General features: G+C 42.0%; 3 protein-coding genes across 3 annotated transcripts; 2 read left to right on the plus strand and 1 right to left on the minus strand.

The window, feature by feature from the left end:
• Positions 1–624: 624 nt before the first annotated feature.
• On the plus strand, positions 625–7,658 carry morn4 (MORN repeat containing 4). The gene is made up of 5 exons (XM_084374762.1): positions 625–705; positions 1,782–1,855; positions 4,296–4,410; positions 4,498–4,607; positions 4,702–7,658. The coding sequence occupies exons 2-5, from the start codon at positions 1,789–1,791 to the stop codon at positions 4,848–4,850; spliced, it is 441 nt and encodes a 146-aa protein (XP_084230888.1). The 5' UTR covers positions 625–705; positions 1,782–1,788; the 3' UTR covers positions 4,851–7,658.
• Positions 7,659–8,906: 1,248 nt separating this feature from the next.
• ankrd2 (ankyrin repeat domain 2 (stretch responsive muscle)) lies at positions 8,907–13,669 on the minus strand. The gene is made up of 8 exons (XM_084374929.1): positions 13,595–13,669; positions 11,579–11,725; positions 11,042–11,149; positions 10,867–10,965; positions 10,623–10,721; positions 10,397–10,495; positions 10,221–10,319; positions 8,907–9,066 (listed from the first exon to the last, which is right to left on the minus strand). The coding sequence occupies exons 1-8, from the start codon at positions 13,661–13,663 to the stop codon at positions 8,944–8,946; spliced, it is 843 nt and encodes a 280-aa protein (XP_084231055.1). The 5' UTR covers positions 13,664–13,669; the 3' UTR covers positions 8,907–8,943.
• An 811-nt stretch (positions 13,670–14,480) lies between these two features.
• On the plus strand, positions 14,481–18,213 carry st3gal7 (ST3 beta-galactoside alpha-2,3-sialyltransferase 7). Its single transcript, XM_084374841.1, has 8 exons — positions 14,481–14,551; positions 14,795–14,960; positions 15,926–16,052; positions 16,134–16,471; positions 16,555–16,741; positions 16,876–17,016; positions 17,412–17,561; positions 17,652–18,213. The coding sequence occupies exons 2-8, from the start codon at positions 14,812–14,814 to the stop codon at positions 17,736–17,738; spliced, it is 1,179 nt and encodes a 392-aa protein (XP_084230967.1). The 5' UTR covers positions 14,481–14,551; positions 14,795–14,811; the 3' UTR covers positions 17,739–18,213.
• Positions 18,214–18,417: the final 204 nt, after the last annotated feature.

The following is an 18,417-nucleotide window of genomic DNA, read 5'->3' on the forward strand; positions in this document are numbered from 1 at the left end:
CTTTGTAGGAAAATATTGCAGTGTTGTTTCTTACTTTATATTCATATTCATTTAATAGTTTGAGTATCACTTTCTGTGACTGAGGAATGCATTTTATGAATATTTCTTCCACTGTCTCCAAGCTGTAGCACACAAGGCCAATCAGAGAAAGTTTTCAATGGGAGCCAACAACAGCGATGCAATGAAACAGCGCGGCGGTCAGGCTGCAATGATGCTGTTGTGATGCTGCCTTCAGGCGCTGTGGGAAGTATTGCAATCCTGAGATGGCGCGCGATTGAACGTCGGCATGAAGACACGTGCAAACGTCAACATGGCTGGCAAGAGTGACTTCATTTCTTCAAGGGTTTCTACGTTGAGACTTTCTTATACAAATAATGTGACGCTTTAATTTTACTGCAGGCCTATAGGAAGACATTTCACAATGTAGGCTGCGTGACGCTTCTGTAACACAGCAGTTCCTCTCAATTTCTAAATTAAAACAACGGCCATTAAAACGGCATATTCTGCAGATTTACTTGTGGTTTTACCGAACCTGCCGCACCTGAACGTCTATTAAGACTGGTGTTCTCGGATGTACGAGCTTACGAGGAGCACGTAAACGCAGCATACGTTTACACCGTTGCAGCCGGTGTTTTCATAATTTCACGCCCCTCCGTTCTTGTACGGAGGTTTCCATGCTCCTGAGACGACACACGTAGCGTACAGGTAAATGGTAGCGTTAATAGGTGATTTAGATTCTTCGCTTATTAGTGTTTCTGCAGGTTTCAGTCGATTTACACTGGCATGTCATTAAAAAGCGACAGCCTATTCAGCAACATCTATGTAAAGGCTGCGCTGATCGAAACACATTGACAGCCTTGTATTGGGTATTTTACAATAACGGGTGTCTCTGCCTCCTTCTGTTAGTGCGAGCTGTGACTTATTTATTATTCAATGGCGACCGCATGGGTAAAACTACACCTGACTGCCATTCTGTACAACACTGTTTGTCATTTGTCTTAAAGCTAGAGAGCCACTGAGCAGTGTGTTTTTTGAAATGGCTCACCATGCGATGAACATGCGGTCAGTCATGCCACAGTCACGCGTGTTGCTTTGCAGAAGGCGTTGTTTTAAACTGGGCTCATTACACCTACATGACACACACACACACACACACACACAGGGCATCAGACTGACTGCTCCTGCTGACAGTTACAGGACAGCATCCAGCCCACACTTTAAGTTCAACTACAGGGACTAAACAAAGGTTTCTGCCCACAACAAAGACTCTGAGGACAGAAAAAATAAGCTTCAGCTATTGAATAATGACAAATAATCCTCAGACTTATATAGGTATTGATGGTGTTGAGCTCTATAATTAAAGACACTGAATATTGGTCACGAGGCTGTATTATACTGAGCCAAATGCATGATTTTCCCTGTCTTGCCTCATTGAACTAAATAAACGTAATGCCAAATTACACTTGTATTGCTACATTTGTGTGTTATAAAACAATAAGAAGCTTGATATTGCTACTTCCATCCTACTGTACACGAGCAATAAATCAACAACTGTCAGAATATGTCCTTAAGAGACAGTTGCCCCCTCTGTTTCATAGACAGAGGGAGTAATAATCCCATTAGGGAAAACTGCCTCCCTCCACGGTGAAGTCAGAGGTCACAGTCAGCTAAAAACAGCATCTCAGAGCTGGAGGAGATTCACGGATGCACATTTAAGCGTAATTTGCTGGCCACGAAAAGAAGATTTGTTGCCAATATGCGTGTTTGTGTGTTGAGAACAGGGGTGACATGACTCTGACCAGAGGATCTTTCACCTACGCCAGCGGGGAAGAGTACCACGGCGAGTGGAAAGAAGGCAAGACGCAGCCACACATCACACTCCTCAGATTTAAACAAAGTTAACTACACCTAACTACACAGATGAAACTAGCTTTCACCTGTACCTTTTGTACTGCACATCTACTCCTCACAATGGTCCTCAAACGCATCCTGTTAATCATCAGCTGAGTGAAAAAGGGAGGCGACACCCTGACAGACTGGGAACATGTATTTAGTGTTACATTAAGTTTGGATTTATCATGTAAGATGTTAGGTTATTCCTTTCATATGTGGTGTCCACTTGGATTGGACAGATATTTGGAAGCCATTTGTAATCATTTAAGTTGGAGTACCATGACCCAATTCTCACATGGTGAATCCGTAAAGCCCTGTCCACAATTCCATCTGATTATAATGTTTGTGTCTTTTTGTCATTTTGAGATATTAAATCGTAAATCCAAAATGGCGGAGGGAATATGAGATGCACTGAGTGCTTCTGGAATAACTGTTAAACATTCTCAGAAAGTCAGACAGGTGCTTTTTTTTTTTCAACTCAATAAGGTGTTAGAAATACTTTTATTCTGGATGTACTAACATTTCTCTTATACATTTTTTTTTTCTGTGACTGAAAATGCATCTGTTCACTCCAGTGACCTGGATCAGGGGCCAGGGGGCATACTCTGCCTATTTAGATTCTGCATTATTTTGTATGTTTTATCCAAAATGATGATATAGTTTACACTTGTATTGTTCTATCAAGCATAAATAGTTAACAGTCTCCAGAGTTTGTCAGAATATAGGCCCATTTTATCTAACTATAACAATAGGCAGTGATAGGCAGAATATGCTCTTTGGTGCATAGCACTCACTGGAGTGGACAGATGTATTTTCAGCCACAGAAAGAAAAATAATATTAAAATCTGGTTGCAAGTATTTCTAACATCTCTCATTTAGCTGAAAAATATTCTTTTTTTTGTAAAAACTGAACACATAACCTGTATTCGCACAAAATATTATTAATGGCAAGCACTCCGAGGACATTTATTTACTCTTCTAAAGCAATCATCTTTTTCACACCTATCTGAACATACATTAAAATGGACTCTTCAGTTTCTGTAATTAAACATCATCTCATTCACACAAACAGGTAAATGTGATCATATTTAACAAAGCTCTCACTGAGAATGACATGCAAATGGAATGGAAGAGTGCTCTTGATTTGCCTCTGAGTGCATCTTGTGACATTAGCTAAGCTAACAGCACTCTGTGCCTCATCATGTGCTTGATGCTCATTAAATCAAACAATTGTCTTCAGTTGGAACCTCCAGGCTACGAATAGCACAGTTCTGTTATACCAGTCATTTGTGGTAACATACTGAATGTTTGCTAGCTAATGAGTAGCTAGCAGGAACAAATGCCCAGTAGCAGCAAATATTAGGTTTTTCTATTCATAGACGTGTGCATCCTGAAAAGTAGAATCTATAAGTGAAGGGGAAATATCTTGTCAAAATGTTCACCTGTGGCAAAGATTAGGGGATGAGGATGTTTGCACTGCTTCAGCTCTCTCCCACACACACGTACAGTGATGCTGGTGACATGCAAGCTCAAGCTGTTTAATAAAATCCCAATTAGCCAGCATTGGCAGCCCATGACGAGCAGAGCCAGATTTACCAGCTCTGGCTTCGTCAAATCTTCTGGATTAGACTCTGGACCTGTTTGGGAAGTCTTCTGTCAGCTGCTGTTAAGAAACCAAATCACTCGCAAACACTAGGAAGAAGACTATCCTAGAGATTTCATTTGATCATTTTGGGATGTTTAATGCTATCACTGGTGTATTCCTTCACCATTCAAACGTAACTTGGTCCACTTTACAAGTGTGGCAATCGCTGGTGTAAGCCCGTTGTAGCAGTTGTCCAAAAACTTGTAGGTGTGTGCCCTCTGACATGATTATAAGCTTCAGTAGTGGATCATAAGCTACTAGGAGGGGAATGCAAGTACATTCCTTGACTGTTTTCACAGACTGGATCCTAAAGCAGAAATCCCTGCTAAAAAATCTGCTGGATTAGAGCGCTGTAATTCCCACCCTGCAGGAGGCAGATGGGACTCCTAATTCAGTAGTAAACCTTTAGCTGACAGAGTGGGGGGAGGTGGATACTTGAATCCGAGCACGTACTAACTAGTGCGACATATGTAGTGGCTATACAGCGCCAAGTGAATGTAAGACCCTGAGCCGTATTGCAAGTTCAAATGTCATGCTCAGTTGGTCATCTGTCGGAGTATGATACACACCATTACAAGAGAGTAATCCATAAGAGGCTAAGTGGTTAGATGAGGCATGATAACACCCATGTAGATAAAATGTGCATCAGCAAATGGCATCAAGAGACCCGTCAAGGTTGTTTGCCTCGACGGGATTTCTTGTGTTTCCATCATCTGTTTGAAGCCATTACTCACCCTGATGGTGTGCGACTTTCCAGGTCGGAGGCACGGCATCGGCCAGCTCAAGTTTCAGGATGGAACCTGCTACACCGGCCAGTTCGAGAATGGACTCTTCCACGGCTCTGGAGTGCTGTTCTTCACAGACGGATCGAGGTGTGTGAGCAGGAATGAGTACAAACAGAAGTGTTGTCCTCAATCACACGACAAAAATTACGCCTTGTTCTCTTTCCACCACATCAGGTATGAAGGGGAATTTGCTCACGGAAAGTTTCAAGGCACCGGCATCTTCAGTCGATATGATGGCATGAAGTTCGAAGGAGAGTTCAAAGATGGACGTGTCGAGGGATATGGTAAGTCTGTTACACCGCCGGAACAATTTGTCCATCAGGATGTCAATAACGTCTCTCTGCAGTTGGTCATGGTGTCCCGTGTCTGTGCCTCCAGGGTTATTGACGTTCCCAGATGGAGCTCACGGTGTCCCACGAAACGAGGGCTTTTTCCAAAACCACAAGCTGCAGAAGCGAGAGAAGTGTGCGGGAGTGGTGCAGCGTGCGCAGGCTTCGGCCTCTAGTGCTCGCAGTCTGGCACTCTGACCGTCACGGACCCTGGAGGAGACACGGTGAGGGTTCCAGGACCTTCCAGGAGGACCTCAGGGATGTGTACTCGTATACTCCCCTCCAGCTCTTCTCTCTTTTTCACCATCAATTTCTTTTCTTTTTTTTTCTTTTATGCATCTTCCTTGAATAGCCTTCACAGTGGCATGGGATGCACATGCAATTGGACCAAACAATGGCTCTCTGTATGACTGACTTGAAATGCACAACACCAAGCGGCACACCTTTAACTTTCACGTGTCATGCAAACACCAAATGCTGCTGTTTTTTTTCCTCTTTATCTGATTCTTGTACTCATAAACAGTGTCTTAGTGTTTTTCTCTAGAATAGTTAGCTCTTCTTACCAATGTTGTTGCACATGTGGTACTTTAAAGAGGTTTTTTTGTCTCCTGCAATAGGAGGAGGTGTAAAGTAAGACTGTATGCCGAAACTTTAGCCACTAATGAGATATATTCACTTTTAAAAATGCTGCAATCCATTACAACAGAGTGATACTTAAAGGTACCATGTGGAGTTTCTGACCACTGGTGACACTATGGAGCAATTCTCTCACAAGTGGCTCCGCGTTGAGTTGAGGTATAAGGATGCATGTGGGCAACACATTCTTGCATCTGGTTTCAAGCCAGTGAAGAAGAAGAACGCAATACCTCGAAAACATGGATCCAAACAATGCACGATGTGAAATAATTCAAAAAGAATTGGCTTTTCAAATGTTTTATGAGGAAGGAAATGCGTCCAACACAATTGTCAGGCCTCAAAGATGCACACAGTGAATGTAAACAAGGTCTGTTGGTTCGCAAAAAACTCCACAGGGCACCTTTAATTTTCTTGTCATGTCAATTATCAGTGCTGCTGCAAACCTCATCTTTCAAGGAATGCATTTTGTCACTGGTGTTTCTCCTTTTAGAGGATCAGTATTCACGTTTGCCTTAAAGACATTTGGGCACAAGAGTGCAGTTCAAGGGTGTCCATCAGAAAAATTAGATGATGCACAGTGCCCTCTCCGTCCCTTCCCCTCTGCATCATTCGCCCTAAGGTGTCTGTCATCCTAATGATGGTAATGAATTTGAGGCCTGTTTGAAGATTGCCTCGACTCCAAGAGACACGTTAAGCTGATGCTGAGTTCCAGCTTCCATCACTCACAAGTCCAGCAGCTCTCCCCTCTCCGATAAAACCTCCCTCTCCCAGTGGAAATCACGGGAGAGGAGATTTAACTCAGCTGGATAATTCTCTCATGCTTTCCCCTGTATAGCCTGATAGACTTTGACTGGACATCTGAAAATATTATAATTAAATGCATTAAATTAGGGATGTAGATCTTAACTGAGGCAGCTGAATGAAAGAGTTTATAAATTGAATATATTTAACAGTGTTATTCCAATGTATGTGTTTTTCTGTGAGGTGTATACATCATTGTCATTGATTGTGTTCGTTCTGACCTTTCAAATGAATTAAGAGATCACTTTTTGATCGGTCAGGTAGAAAAATGGTGTTACCAAGTTATTTAAGACTGTATTTTGAGGTGTGAATAGCCAATCACGGCTCGTCTGTGATTACAGGTCGATTCAGTGTACTTGAAACAATTAATAGGCCTTACGGAGCATTTGTAGACGTGGCTTGTCTAGGGTTGCCTACATAGAACCTCAACCAAAGACAATCAAATGGTATTATAGGTAAGGAAGCCTGGACGGCCAACAGGAGTTACAGGTATTATTTCTTACGCCTGAACATTAAAGTGGCATATGTAGTTTTGGAGAAGAAAATCAAACTCAGAATTTTAATATTTACAATGTTAATGAGGTAATAATACAATTATTTTTTTCCATTACTGAATAAACAAGCTGTTCTCAGAGGAAAATAAGGTCCCCAGAATACTATTTGAAGCTGGAAAGGTGGCAGGGTCCGCCACATATAAACAAAGTGAAACAGAATGAAAATGTCCTTTACAGTAAGTTTGTTTATTCAGTTTATTCACTAATGAAAAAAAAAGAGAGATTGTTTATTTAGGGATAAAAAATAGTCAATGAAGATCTTTCTCTTCTGATTAAAATTTCTTCCCCAAAACTACGTAGTGCACCTTTAAATCCAAATCGGTAAGGACAGATCCACCTGGGGCTTTACTGTGCAAGAAAAACAGAAGGACCGAAGATTAAACAGGGAATTTCTATCAGACTCTGTTGTAAATATGCCTGAAGTCTCTAGGCTGAAACATTGCAGTTACTGATCTCCATTGTTGCTATATTCTATGAGGGAAAAGAAAATCAATACGTAATATTGTGAGCCCATATTGTGCTTGCTTTGAATACCCCCTTTGGAACGGCGGTGTGCAATCACAACGATCGAAGATAACATTAGAGACAGAGAAGCAGAGCAGTGCATGCGTCAATGTCACTCTCTACAAGCACAGTATGATACTTTAATGTTGGCTTTATGTGCAAACTGTGTAACAACCTGTATTTCAGATCACGTAACAGTGTTTTTCTCTTTCTGCTGTGTCGGACACAACGCATGCTCAAGCCTTCTTTGCCTACACGAGTGGAAACGAACTCACTGGAATCTCACATCCATTTCCAACTGGAAACAAATGGTGCTTTAAAAAGCGTGCCTGTCCAGACTTTCACCTGCCTGGAAAATATCATTGCCATGGTTACCTTTTTTCAGTAACAATATAATGTTGCTTTGAGTGCTCTTAAAGAAATCATCTGCACAGTGTCCTCTCATTCACATGGCATAGGTATCACATAGGTGGTAAATGGTTGATGTGTTTATTAAAGCTTTGAAAAAACAGACACGTCTTTCATTGAGTATCACTTGGACACATAATATGAGTTCAGTTTATTTTTAGATGATTAAGCAGCAGTTTGTTATGTTCACAGAGGCTGAAATGTGCAGCTGTAGGAAGAAGTTAAATGCTTAACTGAAAAACAGGTTCCTCTGGTTTTTGGCTGCCGCACAGCACGAAGCCGCCACTTCTCCCATCCCCCTTCTCATTCTACACCACTCCAGCCCTCAGCAGCAGCAGCACACTGCTTGTAGTTCACATGGAATTGAAAACGACAGAACTAAAGCTTTAAAAAATGTATGAGTCCAACAGATTTAAGAGGGTAGTCTGTTTTTCTACTATATTACATTGAGAGTACGCAATGTAATATCTCTGTTAGGGTCAGCTTGACAAAATAAACGACAGCACTCGGTCGTAGTGTGTATAACCTTGTATTGTACATGTTGTGTCTCTGACAGTCACACTTCCTTGCTTGGAACAGGAAATATTGCATGTGGCTGATAGTATATCTGATGAATTTCACATTCACATTATGAAAAATAAACAGCAGTAGCACAATATCTATTGAGCACACTGTGCTCCAAAATGAATAGCTGTATGTATGATGAATAACTGTTCATAAACGCTGCATTGTAAGCAGTGGGGGAGCTGTCGGTGTTCCCAGTGTGAATGGCCAACCGCCCTCAGGAACATTTGAGCCACTGATGGTAGAAGGAAAGTATGTCCACTGAGCTCCCCTTGAATCCCTGACTTTAGCGGGGGCATACCAGCCATCTCTGCTATCGTCAGCTGACGTCGCACACACACACTGCTACTGTGTGCTCTGGCCTTGTCTGTCGCCTCGATAAAACGAGGAGCCCTTGATGTGCATTCAGCTTCTGTACAGCACTTTCTATTAATATTACTCAACTTCCAAAGGCATCGCAAATCAGATGCGAAACATCCACGCGAACGCTCCTGAGATCATAAAGCTCTCTGGAAGCGAATATCAAAAGCTAAAGCTCGGCAAAAGGTCTGTTTCCTCAACCATATGTTTTTGTCTTGAGATAAGCAGATCACTTTGAATCCATCACATCCAAGCTGACATTTTCTGGGGTCAGAGTTCAGACTAATCTCAGAGGTTTAACAGCCATGCCCTGGAAGGCAGATTTTATTGGTGAGCACATTTAAAGCATATACTCAAATATGATGTACACAGACCTACAGTGGAATTGCAGAATGTATTTTGAACCTGAGACAGATAGTCATAGAAACTGACTTCATGAAGAATATAAAACATTAGCTTCTGCATTATTCACTCCTCTCTCTTGAGGTGTTTTCAAGCGGCACCTCCCTCAGCTTCTCCAGCCTCTGCAGGGTCTCCATGATGTCAAACTGCCATTGTTTTACCTGCTGCACCGCTGTCACTCCCTCCTGCAACACAGTTCATACTGTCAGTTTGTTAGCATGGGGTCATTTTGTATTTATGGCGGTGTTGAGTTATGAGCCGCAGCATGTTAGCTCGGTAAGTTTCCTTCAAATGAATAGTTCCACAAATGGGCTTATTTGCCCTGTTGTCGAGAGTTAGATTCGGTGATCAATACCATGTCTGAAATTCAAATGTGAGGCCACAGCTAGAAGGTGATAGTTAATTTTATCAAGAATTTTTGGGATGAATTTTCCCTTAATTTAACAATGTAGAAAAAGGCTGGAAAGAAGGCAAGAGAGGGGGGTTAAGAATATGATATGCGACAAAGGTCCCTTGCCAGTATTAATCCACCCGGGGCGCTGCGGGTTAGCTTATTTTAGCATAAAGACGTGTAAAATCAGCCTCACCCTGTGAAAGCATTACAAAATCCACCTACTTGCACCTCAAAATCCTGTACATTTATTCCATAAAACACCCCAAGTCTAGGCACTTGTCATATTACAACCAGTTGCCACTAGCTAGCAGACTGCAGGATGTAACTAGCGCATGGCAAAGAAGTGGTCGAGCACATATCCCCTTGTAAAATAGTGAATTGTCATTTGTATGCGTTGGTTTTTGTATGGATTTGGCAACAAGTGTTAAAAATGTGTTCATCACTTTAGCTGTCTCCATCTGTTTACAGTCTTTATGCTAAGCTAAGCTAAGCTAAGCTAACTGGCTGCTGGCTGTAGCATCATATTAAAGGAATGGTTTGACATTTTGGGAGATGGGTTAGGGTTTTTTTTTTTACCGCAAGAGTTAGATTTAAAGATAAATACCGCTGTCATAGCTGTACGTTTAAAGCCACATTATGTAGAAATTGGCATTCTGTGCAATTTGGTGCCCCCCTACAGTTTCTGAGTGCAACACCACTCTCGTAAATTAGAAGTAATGTAATGTAAAGTAATGTAACTTCAAACAAATCCCATTACATCGTAAAAATTTAAACATTTACTGTGATCCTACCCTGTCACTAAAGACACCATTCACCCTATAACAAGACACTGAACCAGCAAAATGATTTTGAAGATGTGATTTTAAGGTGAAAAAAAGTTACATAATGTTGCTTTAAAGTAATCTTTGAGCTAAAACGCTGTGTGCACAGGTTGCGAACACTCACGTGATTTTTTATTTTTGTGTCGGCCCCTGCAACTATGAGCAGCTTCACTATCTTGTATCTGTTGAGACGCACTGCATCGTGCAGGGCGGTGTCCCCTTCCTGAGAGGAGGAAAAAAGGAATTGATGACAAAAATAAATTATAGAGGTGAATCACAGGCTGTTGGGCTGCTGCCTACCCTGTCCCTGGAGTTGATTTTGGCACCACAGGACAGCAGATACTCCACAATGGCTGTGTGGCCAGTTCTTGTGGCCACATGCAGGGGAGTGCTGTACAACTGCAATGTGGAGGGTATTTGAATGCAAATCAACATACAAACACAAAAAAGGACCAACTGTGCATGAGTATAGGATCTACAGTATGTTAACAGATGCACATGTGAGTTCAAATTCAGGCGCATTCACCTTATCTCTAACATTCAGGTCAGCCCCGTGGCTCTTCAGGGCTTTGACGACATCCAGGCTTCCTCCTCTGCAGGCCCAGTGTATGGCTCTGGAGCCCAGCTGAAACACAGCAGGAGGGCCTTATCCTATTTATACTGCTGACTTGGGGCCACGAGAGGCTGGAGCTTTAGTGCGTGAAGATAATCTCACCCAATCTCATCATCATCTTTACAAACAAGCAATGTGGCCGCACGTCTTACTGTACCTGATCTTTAAAGTTGATATCGGCCCCTCTTTCTAAAAGCATCTGGACCACTGCGGTGTGTCCTCGCAGAGAGGCGCGTTGTAGGGCCGTCCTCTTCAACTGGAAAGTTGAGACGTATTGTAAGTAGAAATTCTTGGTAATGTATCTGTTTTACTCCCATACAAGACGAGTATACCTCATCGTGGAGATTAGGGTTCCCACCATCAGCCAGGTACTTCTCTATTACATTCAGTTTGCCTTGACTGGCTGCATTCATCAATTCTCTTGTGTCTTCAGGATGCGTCTGTCCACCAAGAAGCATGCACACACACACGCACGCACACACACACACACACACACACACACACACACACACACACACACACACACACAGAAAAAGATTCAGTTTTTGTTTTCCTGTAGTGCACATGAAGAAAGTGAGGTGACGTGACTAAAATACAACACCTAACACAGCCACAGTTTGTTCGCCCTGCTGCCATCTTGCAAGCGATACAGAAGTATCCACAGCTGTGCCACCAGGCTCCTGAACTCATCCTCCACACTCCAATATAAAAATGAGTTTTATTTTAATGACTAATTATTATTAATCCATCCATAGTGTAGAGCAGTATATAGGGTCTACAAACTTCATGTCATTATACTGTATAAAACCCCGTTGTAAAATAATAAAATAAATGAATCTCGAACAAAGACTCTTAGAACTGTAGCTCACCACAGGGATTTCAACACTCAGCCTGGGTGAGTACGTTTTCTTGATATTCTTTTTCCTTTTGCACAGCTCTGTGATGTTCTCTCCTCCGCTCACATCCAAAACCTCACAGTGCAGGTCCGTGGAGATCCTCCGCACTCTCTCCTCCGCCTGGAAAATGACAGAAACAGTAATAATGTCAAAAAGGCGATCAGAAAACTTGGAGGAGAGAGAAGTATTATTGGCTTTGTAAAGCAGATGTGCCCATTGGGCTGAGGGGTGTTGAGAGCTGGGAATGGTAGTGTTAATGTCAAAATAAATTCACAGCATAGTGCAAGCTATAAAACTATAAACTGCCTTTCATGCACTGTTAATACGCTATTACATTATAAATCAATGACCTAGAGTTCATGTCTTTGTGTGCATGTGACCCGCCTTTATCTTGTTTTATTTGATTTGTTTTATAAAAGGAAAATAACATTTTTATGTATTCTTTTGATGATAAGTTCATGGTTGGTGCCTTCTTTTGTCTATTGTGCATAAAAATCCCTTTGATTGTCAGAAACATATAGATTTTTTATCTTATTTAAAAAAAAAAAAAAAACTTTTTTCATTTAAAGAACCCCAGAAAATAACTTAAGTTATTAGATTTAAATTAATGAAGTCAGTGTCAGCAATTATTTTCCATAATAGCAATAATGTTGACAGTTAATTATTTTTGTTAGGTGCACACAAAATGAATACAAATTTAAATTAATCTGTGGCTGATAGATATAAAAAGGGGTGACTTTTGCCAAATGTCTTGACACACAAAGTTCACTGTAAATGCGAACATAAATACCATGTTCATGCATCCTTTTCAATGCATATGAGCAGGAATCCTTCAGTCAATTAAATGCATAAATAAAAATAAAGATAAGTAAAATAGGATTACCTAAAACTCTGGAGATGTAACTCCACTCAGGGCTAACACATTAGTTTAGGATGGAAAGGAAAATGATTGTGGTAGTAGTCATCAAACATAATACAATAAATAGAAACAATATAGACAAGCCTATTATTAAGTAATGACTGTACCGGCTTAGGAAGAAGCAAATGCTTAAATATGCTGGAATTGGCATTCAGATTATTGAAATTATTAAATGAAGCTACCCTCCAGAAATATGAAGAAAAGCAAACAAACAAAAACATTAGCTTTGTAAACCATTCTGTTGAAAACCAAAAGTGAATTACACATTATATTATGTGAGTAATATTGACTTCATTTCATAATTCAGCCCCAACAACAGCACTACACCTCCTTTTAATCCCTCATTAAACTGTAAATCCTTTTCTACCACAAGAACTAAGTCTGCTACAGCTGTGTCTTTTTTGGCTAAAACCTACATGATTGGTTGACAGGTAGCACTTTGTTCAAGATTTGTGTAAGATCTTCCTATCTCATATGTTTTTCTTGTACATGATTTTGCCATGTATGGTGTTTTTTTAAGCACATTAAGTCCACACCTGCTGTATGAAACATGCTACATCAAAAAAACTTGACTCTCGGATCAGATTTGCTCTGCTGTATTGAGAAAACCACAGACTGGGAATGACTCTGATTTGGTACTGCACATAATTTATGTTCTATTATAATGTATAATATTATTATTTCATATTAAAACAACTGCAGGCAACATCATGAATAATGTTGCTTGATTTGCATGTGTGGGTATATGTGTTTTTCAGTGCGTCTGCAAATGAATGACATTTTCTCTTCATGTTCGGGGCTTAACTTCACTGCAGACATGATCAATGCTGGTATTACAGTTCATTAATGCACACGTCTTCACATAAAATACCTGTTCATGTATTGTTTTGGGATTTTCAAATTGGGACATTGGGGTAACAGTAACGTTACGTTTTATATTCAGTCTGCTTTGCTGGGAAATAACTCTCCCTTGTGGGAAGAGTCTAATCATCATTCCAGGAGCCAAACCTAATGTAAGATACAGTGATATAAATGCAAAATCATCACAAATGGTACTTTTTCTCACCTACCTGAGCTCTCTTTTCTATTCCTGGTTTATGGTCCATCACATTGGCTGCCCACTGCACCACCTCCTCCATCTCCAAAAAATGGATACAAAAAGTAAAACAGTGAAAGAACAGCTCAAGCTATTTAACATGCACTAATAATCCATCTGATAAAAGTAAAGGGGCCGATAACTCTGCCGACTGTGAGCCTCTTTATACGGAAGTGCTGTTCGCCTTCGCTTCCTTGCTGGAATGCCGGGTTCATGGTGGGACATTGCGTTACCCCAACAAACAGGTGTGTGTGTGTGTGTGTGTGTGTGTGTACACTTCAGTGTACTTGCCAAACCTCTCTCATTCCCTCTACCTCTTTTCCTCTCCGCCATGCACATACAAACACACACACACATACCGACACATTGGTATACAAATACTGTGGGCACATTGGTTTCCACGAGCTCCTGGCTTTGCTCTCTGCTGTTGCTGCAGCAGAGTGTACTTCTCTTTCACAGGAGCACAGCCCTCATAAACACACTGTTTTGGGGGATTATGTTATTTAAGAAGGTTTCGTTACTATGAAGTGATACCTTGTAAAATATCTGTTTGAAAGCACACCAACAATCAATCACTGTGCAGCCTCGGCTCTGATTCTTTATGTCGACGTGAACCATTTCACAGGTTTCTTTCAGCAGGTTTTTCCTCACACCGGTTTATCTGGACACTTCCCTTTCCTTTGCATGTTCACATTTCCATGCAGATTTTCATTGGATGCACAGCAGGTCACGCACACATTTGTTTACAGAGTGTGACAGGGCATTGAGTTAACGTTTAACCAGTGTTATTGAGGGAAGTGGCAGAGTTCAGAGGAGGAGGGAGCAGCAGCAGCAGCAGCCATTTTAGCTGCACAGGACACCTCTCTCTGCCTCCACCTCGACAATGGAGTGGTCGATTTGACTATCAACTTACATTTCTACCAAACTGGTTGTGAGTCACACTGTTCATATTACTCTACTCATGTTCCTCTTGTTGTTTTAGTGTGTAGAAACTATTTCAAAAGACAGTCTTTGTTGACATTTGGTGGTGAATCACATAGGACTTTAAGCTCTGTAAGTACTCTCAAGTTGTCAGGAAGAGAGTTTATTTTTTACTGTAGAGAGAAGCAGCAGTAGCTATTGGTATTTCTGTCATAGATTATTAGTGTGAGGCTCAGTAATGTGCGTGTTTCAGGTGAAAGAACAGGTACCATGGTGATTATGAATCACTTGAGTGTCGAGGACCCAGACGATGGCTCTCCACTGCTGCCCGAGGCTGCGGAGGCTGCAACACCAACGCCTGTCTTTCACAGACAGCGAACAGTCACAAAGACTGACTCCAGGGAGTTTTTCCTCAGCAGGTACAGCTCTGTAGGGGCTTCATTTATTCAGTGGAGCTGCTCAGTGTGATTTCTTCTTGTTCTCACAGTTGAATGTTGAAGCTTCGCTGTGAGGAATGATGTGTGTGCTCACTGAAAATTCTGATTTTAAGAAGCACGCCTACGAGATTTATGATGATTCATGACAACACAAATAGAAGCCAATCCTGTTCCAATATTCAGCATGCACACATGTGAAGTGTGAACTTGACGCCTCCAGTGCACATAGGAGGATGCATCTTGAGTCCAGCAGTTTCATATTTGCGCATTTTCTATTCTGGATTTTTTAATGAGAGAGAAGGAGCAGGAGGATCATTATCTACTAACCCCCATACCGATGGAAAGTCGGGTAAAGTTTTATCGTCCACGAAACATTTCTGGAGTGTCACAGCAAAACAGCGTTGCAGTATTCTCCTAAACAACTGAAGTAGATGGGGACTTTAAAATGTAAAAAAAACTAAAACAAACACAAAATGGCTCCTTACAGCTTGTCCAGCGTAATCCATGTCCCTGGAAGCCAAGAGAACCCAAATTGATTCGAAAAGGTGTTATTTACACCCTTCACTGTAGCTGAAACATTAGTATGTGCCCCATCGAAAGTGGGTGCATGAATTTGACTGACTGTAAATAATATCTTTTTTGAATCAATTTTAAAAAACTTGGCTTACGCTGCAAAAGCAGTATGAAGCCATTTAGCGTTTGTTTGTTTTTCAGTAGTTTTTATGTTTCTCCATCTACTGCAGTTGTTTAGGAGAAAGCTGCAATACTGTTTTGCTGTGAAGCTCCAGAAATGTTTTTGTGGACTACAAAACTTCACCTGACTTTCCATCAGCATGGGGCTGAGCGGATAAAGACGGAATTTTCATTTTTGGCTGAACTTCTCCTTTAATGAGCTAACGTTTGATTTTTCTGTACAAAGCAAGCTCTGTTGTGTTTTGTCCTTACAGAAGTGCAAACCTCATCTTCAGTCTGGTGCTGCTGATCGGATGCTACTCGGCTATCCTGATTCCTGCTTACCTCCCCTTGGATAGGGAGGCATCTCTCGGCGATGACTACCAACAACCCAAAGATCTGGTAAGGATACACTTCTTAGCATCTTAGCAATCATTTTGATCATTCCTTTCCTTTTACCAAGCTTCTCTCCATTCTTTTCAGCTCTTGTTAAACCGGTCAGCCTCCCTGCTAACAGACCCCTGTCAGCCTCGCTGGTGTCTGAAGCATCTAAAGACCCTGGCCTGTTCTGCAGGCCTCCTCGACATCCCTGTGTTTGTGCAGCAGGACAGATCTGTGCCCTGGGATCTGTCCCCTCCTCTGGGGCTCCAGGGTAGTGAAGAGCATCTGGCCCTGGCTCTTGCCTCCCTGCCTCAGCCTGGCTTGCCTCCATCACTGAGGGGTGAAGGAATGTGCAGGCGGTGTATGGTGGTGGGCAACGGAGGGATTCTTCATGGGAGCCATCTTGGATCCCATATAGACCAGTATGACATCATTATCAGGTATGTGTCAGGCACAGAAGAAAAGACACGGTGTCAACAAAATATGGTCGATTTCACGTATGCGTGTTCGTCTCTGTTACCAGGCTGAATAACGCTCCAGTGCCTGGCTTTGAGAGGGATGCTGGTTCCCGCACCACTATCCGCCTGATGTACCCAGAGGGAGCTCCTCACTCTGCAAACGAGTACAAAAAGACTGCCATGGTTGCTCTGGTGGTCTTTAAGAGCCTGGACCTGGACTGGCTGACTTCTGTCATCACCAAACAGCCTCTGGTGAGCCGACATCACAGGAACCATTGCACACAGAGATGCTGTGTTACATAAGCCACGAGTGTCACGGCAACCCATGCAGCAACATCATCACACTCACTGCCTCACATGCTTTACACCCCCTGTGTTTTTAATAGAGCTTCTGGTCCAAACTGTGGTTCTGGAGAGAGGTGGTGGAAGATATTCCTCTGAGACCAGAGAACTTCAGGATCCTCCACCCGGAGATTATTCACAAGACAGGACAAGTCCTGCAGAAATATACTCTGAAACAGGGAAACGTGAGTTCTAACATAACACGCTTTTCTATATTTAATTCCCTTTGGACGAGTTGTGATACGCCCTCACACTGTGCTCATGCTTTCTTTGTTGTATGTTTAAATACAAGGCTGCATGCAAACATAGAAAAAAGGAATCCTGGAACAATGGCACGTCTGGCTGGCCTGACCTGTCTTGAATAATACATGGTAATGCCTCGCTAAGGCGTGTATTGACATTGCTATAAGAGCTGGAATTAGAGGGATGAAAGATGAGCAAACACAACCTCAGTTCAAGAGGCTGCTCATTTCAATAACCACTGCGCTTTATAAGGGACTTTTGCTGTTATGTTAGATATTTCTTTAAATTAGTATTCAGAAATAGAAATGGATTAAAGAGCATTGCCTGTCTTCAAAAGATGGTGCCGACGCTAGGCGCCAGTGCCGTGGTGATGGCTCTGCAGCTGTGTGACCAGGTCAGCCTGGCAGGGTTCGGGTACGATATGCAGCATCCAGAGGCCAGGCTTCACTACTACGAGACCATACGCATGGGCGCGATGAAGGCACAAGTAAGTTCAGATTAAACAGAGGAAGAAATTCTTTAAGGCTCATAAACCTGATGCAGTGATATATTTATGGCTCGTTTTATGATCATCCAGGTGGTGCATGACGTCAGCGCTGAGAAGCTCTTCTTGAGGGACCTGGTGGCAGCAGGAGCCGTGACTGACCTCACAGGGGCTCTGTGAGTCAGCATGGCAGAGACTGATAATTCACTGAACTCCACATACACTCCTCTCTCTCACTGTGAGCCTGCATGGAGTCCTCCATACTGTGCTCCGCTGGAAGAATCCAACACAGCGTGGACTGACCTTTAAAATGCTCACAGTCTCCAGGGTTGACTGATGAGTGAACAAATTAAACTGTGAAGGTTAGACAAGCTCATGATTGCAGAAGCTAACAGCCGCATCTCATTTAGACTTATAACATCACCAGGTGTAACCAGTAATCGTCACGTGGAAGAATTATCGTGCCGTCACAAAGGAACTTGCTCAGTGATTGGCTGGGTTAAATAAATGCAGTTCAAACAGTGCTATTTAAATTATGTTTACAATGACTGAATAAACAAGCAAATGTATGTCTACTGATATTTATTTTCTTTTTTTAAAAGTCTTCTCCTGCACTGATACATTTTAGATTGTGGGCTATTTTGCTTCCATAACCTGTTCTTATTCCTGGAATTATATGCAAAATGATCCTAAAATGCCATTCCCACTCCAGCCCCAAGTAAATGCAAATCTGTCTTTTGAAAGGTTAGCTGATCCCCCCCCAGGCTTTCTGAGGCTGCAAAAATTAGCCTGCAGATGACCTGTAACTGCCCCTATTATCTGGAAAACACGATGGGCCCACATCGCTTGATTTTCTGAG

The sequence above is a fragment of the Pagrus pagrus genome (genome assembly GCF_965226575.1).
Source record: "Pagrus pagrus genome assembly, chromosome: 15".
NCBI classification, from domain to species: domain Eukaryota; kingdom Metazoa; phylum Chordata; class Actinopteri; order Spariformes; family Sparidae; genus Pagrus; species Pagrus pagrus.

Excerpts from the sequence above, each read along its gene's own strand:
- st3gal7 (XM_084374841.1), top strand. The coding sequence starts at position 14,812 with ATGGTGATTATGAATCACTTGAGTGTCGAGGACCCAGACGATGGCTCT. Across the intron at positions 16,053-16,133 it reads ACCAACAACCCAAAGATCTG|CTCTTGTTAAACCGGTCAGC; the intron begins GTAAGGATACAC and ends CATTCTTTTCAG. Across the intron at positions 16,472-16,554 it reads CAGTATGACATCATTATCAG|GCTGAATAACGCTCCAGTGC; the intron begins GTATGTGTCAGG and ends CTCTGTTACCAG.
- ankrd2 (XM_084374929.1), bottom strand. The coding sequence starts at position 13,663 with ATGGAGGAGGTGGTGCAGTGGGCAGCCAATGTGATGGACCATAAACCA. Across the intron at positions 10,320-10,396 it reads AAATCAACTCCAGGGACAGG|GAAGGGGACACCGCCCTGCA; the intron begins GTAGGCAGCAGC and ends TCCTCCTCTCAG. Across the intron at positions 9,067-10,220 it reads ACACAAAAATAAAAAATCAC|GAGGGAGTGACAGCGGTGCA; the intron begins GTGAGTGTTCGC and ends ACTGTGTTGCAG.
- morn4 (XM_084374762.1), top strand. The coding sequence starts at position 1,789 with ATGACTCTGACCAGAGGATCTTTCACCTACGCCAGCGGGGAAGAGTAC. Across the intron at positions 1,856-4,295 it reads CCACGGCGAGTGGAAAGAAG|GTCGGAGGCACGGCATCGGC; the intron begins GCAAGACGCAGC and ends GCGACTTTCCAG. Across the intron at positions 4,608-4,701 it reads TGGACGTGTCGAGGGATATG|GGTTATTGACGTTCCCAGAT; the intron begins GTAAGTCTGTTA and ends CTGTGCCTCCAG.